Source organism: Perca fluviatilis, chromosome 2 (genome assembly GCF_010015445.1).
Source record: "Perca fluviatilis chromosome 2, GENO_Pfluv_1.0, whole genome shotgun sequence".
Lineage (NCBI taxonomy): Eukaryota > Metazoa > Chordata > Actinopteri > Perciformes > Percidae > Perca > Perca fluviatilis.
Genome location: NC_053113.1, coordinates 39,004,846 through 39,016,120, shown reverse-complemented (window position 1 = coordinate 39,016,120; position 11,275 = coordinate 39,004,846). Strand labels below are relative to the sequence as shown.

The 11,275-nt window shown below is 38.3% G+C and overlaps 2 protein-coding genes across 4 annotated transcripts; one reads left to right on the top strand and one right to left on the bottom strand.

Moving 5' to 3' along the window:
- Positions 1-1,154: 1,154 nt before the first annotated feature.
- On the bottom strand, positions 1,155-5,513 carry LOC120546598 (testis-expressed protein 26-like). Of its 3 annotated transcripts, none has more exons than XM_039781671.1 (8): positions 5,387-5,513; positions 3,698-3,801; positions 2,719-2,803; positions 2,457-2,619; positions 2,194-2,350; positions 1,864-2,049; positions 1,608-1,757; positions 1,155-1,499 (listed from the first exon to the last, which is right to left on the bottom strand). In XM_039781671.1, the coding sequence occupies exons 2-8, from the start codon at positions 3,708-3,710 to the stop codon at positions 1,366-1,368; spliced, it is 888 nt and encodes a 295-aa protein (XP_039637605.1). In that variant the 5' UTR covers positions 3,711-3,801; positions 5,387-5,513; the 3' UTR covers positions 1,155-1,365. The 3 variants fall into 3 exon arrangements, with proteins under 3 accessions (XP_039637605.1, XP_039637598.1, XP_039637589.1); XM_039781664.1 differs by lacking the exon at positions 5,387-5,513 and adding an exon at positions 5,076-5,355; XM_039781655.1 differs by lacking the exon at positions 5,387-5,513 and adding an exon at positions 4,647-4,780.
- On the top strand, positions 4,795-7,682 carry hmgb1b (high mobility group box 1b). The gene is made up of 5 exons (XM_039781680.1): positions 4,795-4,945; positions 6,131-6,286; positions 6,459-6,604; positions 6,700-6,874; positions 7,008-7,682. The coding sequence occupies exons 2-5, from the start codon at positions 6,140-6,142 to the stop codon at positions 7,122-7,124; spliced, it is 585 nt and encodes a 194-aa protein (XP_039637614.1). The 5' UTR covers positions 4,795-4,945; positions 6,131-6,139; the 3' UTR covers positions 7,125-7,682.
- Positions 7,683-11,275: the final 3,593 nt, after the last annotated feature.

Below are 11,275 nucleotides of genomic sequence, written 5' to 3'. Positions count from 1 at the left end.
TTGCACTGTTTATATAATACTTTAATACATTAACAACATGTATAGAGGAAGTAGTCCATTCTGATAGATATTTCCTACCTGTCATAATGAGCCCTACTTTTAACCACATTTATAGAGGAAGTAGGCTATTCTGATAGATATTCAACACGGTCTCACGGCAGTTCGTGAAATGGTCACGTAATTTGTAATCTATTGATTCGTGTACATAGACACGTTAATCTCGGGGGGGGGGTTTCGTGGTGGTCAGCACGTAATGGGAATCTATACGGAGGTTGGGTTTAGGAAAAGAAGAACGGGGAAAGGAAAGGTTACACTTAGGAAACGATCCCCGGTCTCCGGGGTGAAAGTCCTGTGTTTGACCCATCCACCACCCCAACCAACCTCCCTACGCAGAATTTCAGCATTTCATACTAGGCTACTCGCTACTCTGGTCGTACTGTGATCACGAAAGATGCTTTCCATTGAAATACATTAGTTTAAAAAACGTGCTGGCCACCACAAAAAAAGTTTGATAAACTTGTCCATGTACACAAATCAATAGATTAAATGACGTGACCATTTCACGAACTGCCGTGAGACTGGGTTGCGATATTTCCTACCTGACAGAATGAGCTGCTCTACCTTTAACTACATTTATAGAGGAAGTAGTGCATTCTGATAGATATTTCCCACCTGTCATAATGAGCTACCCTACTTTAAACTACATTTATGGATGAAGTAGTGCATTCTGATAGATATTTCCTACCTGACAGAATAAGCTTCCCTACTTTTAACTACATTTACAGAACAAGTAGTCCATTCTGATTGATATTTCCTACTTGTCATAATGAGCTACCCTACTTGTAGCAATCTTCAGGTAATCATTGTTTAATTCATCTCATTAATGTTGACGCACGTTACATTTGAATTGCAACTATTAACTAACATTGGAATTTCCCCTTGTGGGATTAATAAAGTATAAATTATTATTATTAAAATTATTATTATTACTACCAAGAGCATGAATAAATTAGTCAAAAATATAATATTCCTTTTGGAAGGACTTGGAAAACAGTATTTTACAAAGCAAAAGATAATAAAGTTTTACTGCTTGTCATATTCTGTGCAGATAGAACATAGCAGAAAAGGTGAAACATGGCAGACAAATATTTTTTCATCAGGCAGAGATGTTTAATTATCACAACGCACGAGTTCCACACAAAAATGACAGCAATCTAATTCTGCAAGACACTGTTCATTTATGTATATTGGTTATATTATGTCATGTTATTTATTACAGTTTTACCCCTACCATGAAAATAAATTACATAAAAACACACTAAATACAAAGACAGATAAAGAAACAACTAATATAAGCCATGAGGTTCAGAGAGGTCCTGGCCAGCTTGATATCCTCTCTGGTGAGCAGGACTTAAGCCCAACAGCTGGGAGTTTACACACTTTCTCATTGTTGTTTGGGTACACATCTTTACTCAAAACTGTTCTTAAAGCCTCCTTTTCTGCAAAGCCAAAAGACACAAAACATGAACTAGCTGTCTGTCCAAATAAAAATCAGTAAGCAACCTGTCAAAATGCTCAAACATTCAAAGGCATTAGTTGATGCTAACCCTCCTCAGGTAAAATTCTGTGTAATTGCTGCAGCTCCCGGGGCAGCAGAGACTTTATCACACATGTGACATCAGTGACTCTCTTTCCACAGTCGTAGTTGGTCAAATCTAATCTTTTCTGCTGAGTATGCCTTTGCACAACAGTTGGAACTGCAACACACAGAGGATAAGCAATTGATAGACAGCATTAGGCTTGGTGAACTGCAAGCACTCTTAACTGTGTTTACATCAGTATTTCATTTTTAGAATACAGTACCTATACCACGACAGGCCATGTTAGGATGTGTGCTGCAGCTGAAGTGAGAGTAGTTGTCCAGCAGTTCAGGTTTTTGTTTTGGCTGGCGGTAATTGTCCCTCATCTCTGTATCAGTAGAAAGCGGCATTTCACGCCTGCTGTGCAGAGGTGTAAGTCTTCTTTCTGCTTGTTTAATATGACCACATCCTGTCAAAGAAGTTCCACAACAAAAGGAAAATGAGCTGTAGAGAGAAATATTATTGTTTCATTTGGACACACCTGAGTGCTTGAATGTCAGCAGTTCTGACATGCTTTCATATACACAAGACTGAACCAACAGACTTGTCCTACCTTGAGGCATACCCATGTAGTCACATCTGTAGATGGAGCTGTACTGTGCTGTCAAGGCCTTACGGATCTCCTCCTCAGATGGGGGACATTTCCAAGGAAAGCTGACATACTCAGAGCTTTGTGTGGCGTCCCTAGGCAGCCTCCACATGATGAAAGACTTGGGGAAAATAGCTTGATTTAAAGGTTACGATACACTGTGAGAGGTCAAGCATGGCATTTGACTGTGAATGTAAAATTGAGGTTAACACAGCCTAAATACCAACCTGACTGGGATGCGGGTTGTTTCTCCTCTGCCCTGAGGCGGTTCCTGTGCGAATGCATTCAGGTTTGCAGGCTGGCTTCCAGCAAAAATCCTCGTTGTACACAGTTGAACCAAAAGGTCTAGACTGTGAATTGGAGCCTATAAATGAAGTTGACGTTGGGCACCTATGCATCAACATAGACATACAATTACACATACACAGAAACAAGCAAATTCTGCATGCATATTCAGAACTTTAACAGAAGCCCACGAATAGAACTTACAGCAGAATCTCTGCAGCTGAGTTTGGACGGTAGACAAATTGTCTTCTGTGAGATGTTTCATATGGATCCCACCACTGTTTTCCCTCTAGAAGAAAATGACTATTAGATTGCAACCCTGAATTCTTGATATGTATTATTCAACAATTACTCTGGGCTACAGGTAATCTCACATTGCCAGACCTAAATTCACAGCGCTGTGGCTACAGTTAATGAGCAGGGTGCACTATGAAGTAAAAAACACATTTACATCAATTGAGCATATAATAAATTATGCAAAGATAGATAAACCTCTGTATTGTGACCCTACTTAAAATATTTTTTTAGTTTCCTTAAAAGATACCTGATATTTTCTGTAAGATAATTGTTGTACTTGCATCTTTACTATAAAGAGAACTGTGCTCGACTATCTTATTTTTGACTCATGTTCAGTCCTAGCTTTTCTTTTTTCAGTAAGAGAACAATAAGAGAGACTTTAGTAAGAACGTCATCCTGAAACTACAAAAGTGAGGGGGGCAAAAATAGGATTTTGGATAACCAGTGAAAATAACACCTTTGCTTACACTCACAACAACAGGTAGGAATTTCAAATTACCCCAAGGTGAGGGGGGCATGAATAGGGAAATTACACTTCTACAATAATAATTACAATGCTGTAAGTTAAGATTTAAAGTATAACTACAAGAGTGATAACAAAACATGACTCTGCAACAGCCCTACGTAAAGAATACCATGGAATTCTTCCAAATAAAATAAAGCCTACAGTATAATGTACCACAATCGATCATATAGCCTAAGTACGCAACATTTAAGAAACCTAGCATATTACAGTAAAGCAAGATAATAGAAATATAAGAAAATAATAAGATGCCTGCTAAATCAAATATAACGTGTTTTGCAATTCAAAACTAAGTTAAATTACTTTTAAGTTACAAAATTAAGTACACATTTCAATCTTCATATATTCTTGGTTTAACATTACCTTTGGTTGCCATTGGTGACTGTTTCGGTACCTTGCGCTAGTTGTTTTCGGTGTAATGAAAACCTTTCCATTTGCAGGTGACAGTTCACTTTATTGATGGCTTGCTAAAAAAAAAAAAAAACTTAATTACAACTGTGGATCCTAAATTTAAGCCTGTGTGTCTATAACAATTGGAACGTTTGGCTTCCAGGTATTGTTCTCATGTGCAGAGGCAGAGCTGATCCCTGCTGCAGGCTGTTTCTATGTGCTGTGGTTATGGAGACCTAGCCTACAACATTTGAATGGCCACTGTCAGCTGCTCAGTAGGGGAGATGTTGCATTAAAAATGAAACACCACCCAATATGGTTGACATCTGTTACTGACAGTGGTACAATTTGATTCTATGCTAGATAATCTTCAACTCTGGTCATTTCAGAGAGAAATACTGTATGTTTACAGCTATACTTTACTGGTTACTCTGCAGATAAACATCAAATATACAAAACATATCATTATCTTATAGAATGATTGATTGTATACAGTAGCCTACTTCACATTGTTGCACTTAATCTGCTCCTTTATTTCAGGAAACTCAACTTTTTGCAAGTCATGATATAAATATCTTCAAAATATGTAAGTTTCTACAAATACATTTTAGAGAAGGAAAACTCACTCCTGAGTTAGTCTTACTACATAACTAAATAATCTTAATCTTTAAACTTATATAAATCCTAAAATAAAATAAAATAAGATCCATCTTAACCAGCTACAGCTGCTTACACGTAGATAATGCGGTAATAAATATATAGGCCTATAACACTTTAAATTAGTTAGGCCTATGTATATTTGATACTAATGGGTTAATTGCACATTGTAGTATTACTTTTACTTTAACAATGGGTATTTATTCCACAACACAAGTCTGCGCTTGTTTAACGTACCACCTCAATTTGAATATACTTGCTATACCTGCATAACGTTACGTTAAATCTTTCCCAGGCGCTGGCTATTCGACATTCAAGTTTAGCGCCACCGCCCCGTCGTGTTTTGGACAACCAACTGTACTAGCTACTTGCAACAAGCAGGACTGAGACAGCGAGTGTCCAATAAGGTACTCCAAGGAGTTGACGGCAGCCAATGTTCAACAGCCGGAGCCCGACACACAAGACAAACACAGAGGCATCCTCACAGCCGAGAGACCGCGCACCGACGGACGGTGCTTCTTCTTCCATTGTTTGATACGTACCGACGTAAAGCTGGCTTCAGGGGTAAGCATAATACATGTTTAACGCTAACGTCACTTATTAACAACGCGACTAGTATGTACTTGTTATGAATGAAGCCGTTGGCTGTGATACGGTTTGCACTGTATACAACGGCGTTGTAACCTTAACGTACATGTTGCGTTGCATGACTGAGCTGGATAAGATGCTAACACGGTATCAAGCCCCCACTGATGTTTAACACTATCTTGCTAACTTAGCTAGGTGCGTAGCTAGTTACCTAACACTGACATTAGCTTCTAAAAACAAGGTGCGATAGATTAACCCAATGACCATATCAACGACTACGCTCGGGTTAGCGTAACGTCCGCTAATGTATTATGAGCTAGCCTGCTATATGTTAGCATGGTAATGGTGGCTGGTTGGTCTGGCCGTGTTGCTATCATAAAAGCTAACGCTAACTAGAAGGTGAACGTAGGTTAATACCGCTGACTGGTGCTGAGGCAGCCCGCCGGGTGCAGTGATGCAGGCGGAGCATCTTTCCCCGCCGTCATCGCCACATTTATTTAAACTTTAAATCATATAATCTGCATTATCCATACAGGCCATTGAGGTTAAATATGAGGCCTGTTAAGAGGCGGGTGGGGTGTGATAGCTGTCCGCTAGCCATTGTTTGCAATCAAATCAGCCATTTTAATAATCGTCTCATGAAATGAGCACTGTGTCATGCCAGCTCGATAAAGCTAGCTAGCTAGTCTAGCTAAAAGGCTAACGCGAAAATCAAGAGGACACATAGCAAGAGCGGAGCCACAATGGCTAACAGCTAGCGAACAATCAAAGGCGGCGGAAGCTAATTTTTATGTATTTATCTAGCTCCATAGTATTTAAATGGGAGGCTAACGTTACTAAATAATAGAGGCAACGTTAACGCACTGTGCTGTTTTCACTAACGTTAACTCTGTAATATATCACCATGAATTCATGCTGGAAGTAAAGTACCAGTAAACTAATGTGTTATTGAGTGTAGCTAGTATTAAAGGAAGCATCATGTTGGCCTCTACATACAATAGCTTATTAGTCATCCCTCCCCCCTCCCCCCCAAACAATAGATTGAACTGACAAAGCAAGAGGCATCCAATTGACTAGGGAGATATTTAAATATTGCCAATGCTGTTGATGATTAAACTTGGATACATTTATCTCAAAACATTTTTTCTCTTCTCTATTTAGCGATCCAAGATGGGAAAGGATCTGAGGAAGCCGAAAGGCAAAATGTCCTCATATGCCTACTTTGTGCAAACATGCAGAGAGGAGCATAAGAAGAAACATCCTGAAGCATCTGTCAACTTTGCAGAGTTCTCCAAGAAATGCTCTGAGCGATGGAAGGTAAAATAAATTACTCTCAATATCTGAATCTTTTTTTCTTTTCTTTTTTTCCTTAAAAAAATAAATGACTCCCAATATTGGAATCTTCGTTTTTTATTCTCTGAATCCAATATTTTCTTTCAAGAAGTGTATGTTTTCAAGATTGTTTGAAACTGTTCTTGTCTTCCCAAAGACAATGTCACAGAAAGAAAGAGGCAATTTTGAAGATATGGCCAAACAAGACAAGGTGCGTTATGAGAGGGAAATGAAGAATTATGATCCCCCCAAGGGCCAGAAGAGGAAGCGATTCAAGGACCCCAATGCCCCCAAGAGGCCACCGTATGTATCATAATCAACTTGCTCCACACCATTTTTTTATGACACTAAGTGTCAAGTGGATTATGATATCTTATTTGAAACATTTTTCCCCACAGGTCTGCATTCTTCATATTCTGCGCAGACTTTCGCCCCAAGGTAAAAAGTGAGCATCCTGGACTCACCATTGGGGACACAGCAAAGAAGTTGGGAGAGATGTGGAACAGCTCATCAGCAGAGAACAAGCAGCCGTATGAGAGGAAGGCTGCCAAGTTGAAGGAGAAATATGACAAGGTAAATAGACAAAGTTGTTTTTGTAAAAAATTTAAAAAATCACATTTTGTTTTCAAGGTATTATTTTACTTTGAAGCATGTAAAAGAGTAGGTCTCTCTCTATTGCTAAAACACTTTGTTGGGCTCTCCACAGGATATCATTGCTTACCGTACAAAGGGTACAGTGGAAACAGCATCTGCTGCTGCAGCAGACGACGATGATGACGACGATGAAGAGGAAGATGACGACGATGATGACGACGATGAATAGGTTGCCTAGGCATGGGACCGGAAGTTTTGTTTATGCCATATAACCCTAATATACTCCATACACCATCTTGAAACATGAGTCAGACTGACAAGAACATGTGTATATTTAATGTTTTTAAGATGTACAGTGTTATTTTTCTTTTTTTGTAAAGTTAACACTACATATCTTAAGTTTGAGATTTTCTAGTGGTAGTTCTTTATCCCCTGCCATATTAGGAGGCCTAAACATCGAAATGAAAGAAACTAGTCTTTAGGTGTTACAACTCACAAATGAGATTTCTGAGTTGGTAGTGTATTTTTCTTCATTTGAAAAATATTTTTTTATGTGCTGTACCGATGTCTTTTTATTGTTCTTTGAATACCACTCTAATATCAAAAACAGCTGTTGACATTCAAGAATGTCTTCAATAAAGGTCGTTTTTTTTTTTTTAAGAAGTTTGTTTTTTTTCTTCTAATTTTAATTATCTTAACATCTCCCAAGGCTACCTGTCAATTATCGAAGACCCAATGTGTAGAACATGTAGCTGTTCAAGTGAACACATAAATAATTAAAACACTCTGGGGGTTGAGATTTTTCATTTAGAAAGAATAGCTGGTGGCTGCACAAGTGAATAAGTGCAACATAACACAGAACTGTTTCCTGTTCTCATTTCGGCTGTCAAATTATACTTCAACAGTACAGTGGAAAAGCTATTCCAAACTGGAAATGAGGACTAAATGGTAACCAGATTTTTACTCAGTTTCTGATTCGTTGTCTGAAGTGAAGCTGCCTCTGGATAAACAATATAAAGTTGGACTCTGATAATGGCCTGCAGCAACATATGAACTCAAATCAAACATTGTACTACAATGATGAGCTTTTGCGTAGTTTATTAGTTCCAAAAACAGCTTAATGTCTGTGATTTCAAAAAAGTTAATGAATCTGTGCCCTGCAGGAGTTTTGCGTTTACCTAGAAATAAGTGGGTGTATATTGCCAAGTATGTTTTCACAGGAATTTACCTTGGTGTTTTGAGGCATAACAATAAACAGAGAAAATAAAAAGCAAGTACTGCAAAGGTCAAGAGACAGATATAAAATAGAATAACGTACAATAAAAATGTGACAAAATATTAAAAAAAACAAATACAATATATTTTGCAGTTTTTATTATATTAAAGCTCTAAATGCTTAGCGAATTTGCAGAAGTTCACAGTGTGAGGTACAAAGAATATGTGTGTTATCTAACTGCCTGATTTGTAGCCTATCTTGTGCTAGGCTTCCACTGTTGTATTGTGTTTATGCCAATAGCCTTAAAAAGTGAGTGTAATCTGGTTGTTTATTGTAATGTGGTTTGTGGAACCTTGAGGTGGCCACCAGAAGGTGGCGCCACAATTAAGTAAACTGTACAGTATATGCAGTTAAAAGTTTAAACTATAGGTATTGTGTCACACGTAGTGCCCAGCCCACATAGACTTATAGGACACACACAAAGAACTGTTGCAGTGGTGAGACAGTGGTCAGACATGAACATACCTTCATACAGTACATTGTAAAACAAAGAACTTTGTCTTTTGTCCCAGGCATGAAATCAGCCAAACAAAAGATTGCCTTCCAAAAACGCTCACATTTCTTAAAATCATTCATCATAGACTTATTTTCTACAGTCTATGTCATTCATCCAGAAGAACCCAACAGAAACTAAGGACATTTTACTAAAGCAAATAACCTATAAATGATCTTATAATGAGCAATAAAACATGAAATTGACTCACCGAAATCATTCAGCAGACAAAGTATTTTCTTTTCAGCGAGACCACACCTGCCTGTTTCTATAGCTCATGGTAATGTACTGTACCTGAACTGTTGGCTAAATATGGCTTCACATGAGGTTCTAATAGTTATTTTTCATTTCACAATTTAGGTTTATACCAAACCAGTGTTGTAATGTAACAAAGTACAAATATTTGTTACAGTACTGTACATAAGTCAAATGTTCACCTATCTGTATTTTACTTCGTTATTAGGGCTGGGCAACGATTAGGTTATCCTGTTTGATATATATATATATGTATATATATAAACTGCCCACAAAATCCTGAGCCACAATCATAACATTAAAACTGTAACTCCGAGGTAATTATGGTTACCCAGTGATGTCCAGTAGTCCCCAGTGAGCACAACAGCGGGTGCACGTTGTAAAGTTGTCGCTTTTGCAGTCCTCTCCTTTTCATACAACTCTTGTATTCTTCTTGTGATGGTGCGTATTGAGGGAATCTCATACCTGCCGTCATTTGTTGCGATTCTCAGAATGTTTCTCAGACCGACGTCCTCCACAACACTAATGGGCCTGCAGTCTGTAGCTATCCACTTCTCTATGGCATTAGCTTCTCTTGCCTTTGTTTATCTATACTTCTCCCACACGCTGCATCTAACGTAGTCTGCCGAAGCCTCGCGCCACTGTTTGTTTCGTTGAATGATTTGCTGGTATCAATTGCATATAGGTGATATTTCAGACTGGAGGTACTCTGGTGATAAGAAAATTCAACTTTGCCGTGGTTACAAATAACTTTGGTTCTGTCGACTGCGCCGTCTGGAAGAACTTTAAAATGAAAATGGTCGTGCAAAAGTTCTGTACCCTTCTCCACGTTTGTTGATTTGTTTATCCGCCAATTCTTTTCTTTTCCAGTTCCTGTAAGCGTGGCAGCAACAGACTTTTACAATAATAAAAGAAATAATAAAAACTGCGTTAATGCGTGATAAAATAGTCGGCGTTAATTAATTAATGAGTTAACGCGATAATAACGCGTTAACTTGCCCAGCCCTATTCGTTATATATATTTTGAAACTTTCACTTTTACTTCACTACTTTTCCTAAATAAAATGTATACTTTTACTTTACTACATTTCCCCTAAGCGTTACTTGCAGAGGTGTTTAAAGTACTAGAGACCCATACTTCTATCAAAAAAGTGACTTGAGTAGAAGTTGAAGTGCTCTTTAAAGGTCCCATGGCATGAAAATTTCACTTTATGAGGTTTTTTAACATTAATATTAGTTCCCCCAGCCTGCCTATGGTCCCCCAGTGGCTTGAAATGGTGATAGGTGTAAACCGAGCCCTGGGTATCCTGCTCTGCCTTTGAGAAAATGAAAGCTCAGATGAGCTGTTCTGGAATCTTGCTTGTTATGAGGTCATAACAAGCGAGGTTACCTCCCTTTCTCTGCTTTGCCCGCCCAGAGAATTTGGCCAACCCATGAGAGAGAGACATCATGGCTTTCAAATGAGCAAAGTGGCAGTTGGTCAAGGCCACACCCCCACTCTTCACCTTGCCCCCCCCCTCTCTCCTCCTCAATAGCTACAGACAAAGAAATGGCACATCCTAAGGAAAGCACATTGTAGGACTGGCTCTAGTGGCTGTAATTCTGCACCAAGGCTGAATTTGGGAAAGAGACTTCAGATACAGTATTAGGGGACCACTAAGGTCTATATAAAAGAGACTTCAGATACAGTATTAGGGGACCACTAAGGTCTATATAAAAGAGACTTCAGATACAGTATTAGGGGACCACTAAGGTCTATATAAAAGAGACTTCAGATACAGTATTAGGGGACCACTAATGCCTATATAAAAGAGACTTCAGATACAGTATTAGGGGACCACTAAAGCCTATATAAAAGCATCCAAAGAGCACCATGTCATTAGACCTTTAAGCACCATACTTAAGTGGACGTACTAAAGTATTCAAACAAAGTATTGCAAGTAGTTTATTTTAAAATGTACTACTCAAGTACTAAAAGTACAAGTATTGTTTTATGTAGTTATTAAAGAAAGCAGTCAAATTTTGAATATCATATTGTTGGAGTTAAACTTTTTACTTGGTATTAAGAGTAATTACAGGCAGTCACAAGCTACACATTGCTGAATATGAAGGTTTCTGAAATAAACCCCAAAAGGTGAAATGGTTAACATTCAGTACTCATTTCAGACTCAAACAACTCAGGAATAGCTTCATCTGCTGCAACAATAGCTAAATGGAAAGAGTACAAACTTACATCGTCTCTGACTTCTGAACAGGCGATCGCTGTGATGAAAAGAAACGCGAGGCGATCTCGGGGATTTCTTATGTAACTTACGTAATTATCATACATAACTAACGTAGCCGTAACTACACACAC

Bases quoted from the DNA above. Each gene is read 5' to 3' on its own strand.
- LOC120546598 (XM_039781671.1), bottom strand. The intron at 2,050-2,193 runs GTAGGACAAGTC...CTTCTTTGACAG, and splicing joins CTACATGGGTATGCCTCAAG to GATGTGGTCATATTAAACAA. The intron at 1,500-1,607 runs GTTAGCATCAAC...TTGGCTTTGCAG, and splicing joins CAGAATTTTACCTGAGGAGG to AAAAGGAGGCTTTAAGAACA.
- hmgb1b (XM_039781680.1), top strand. From the start codon at position 6,140: ATGGGAAAGGATCTGAGGAAGCCGAAAGGCAAAATGTCCTCATATGCC. The intron at 6,287-6,458 runs GTAAAATAAATT...GTCTTCCCAAAG, and splicing joins AATGCTCTGAGCGATGGAAG to ACAATGTCACAGAAAGAAAG. The intron at 6,875-7,007 runs GTAAATAGACAA...GGCTCTCCACAG, and splicing joins TGAAGGAGAAATATGACAAG to GATATCATTGCTTACCGTAC.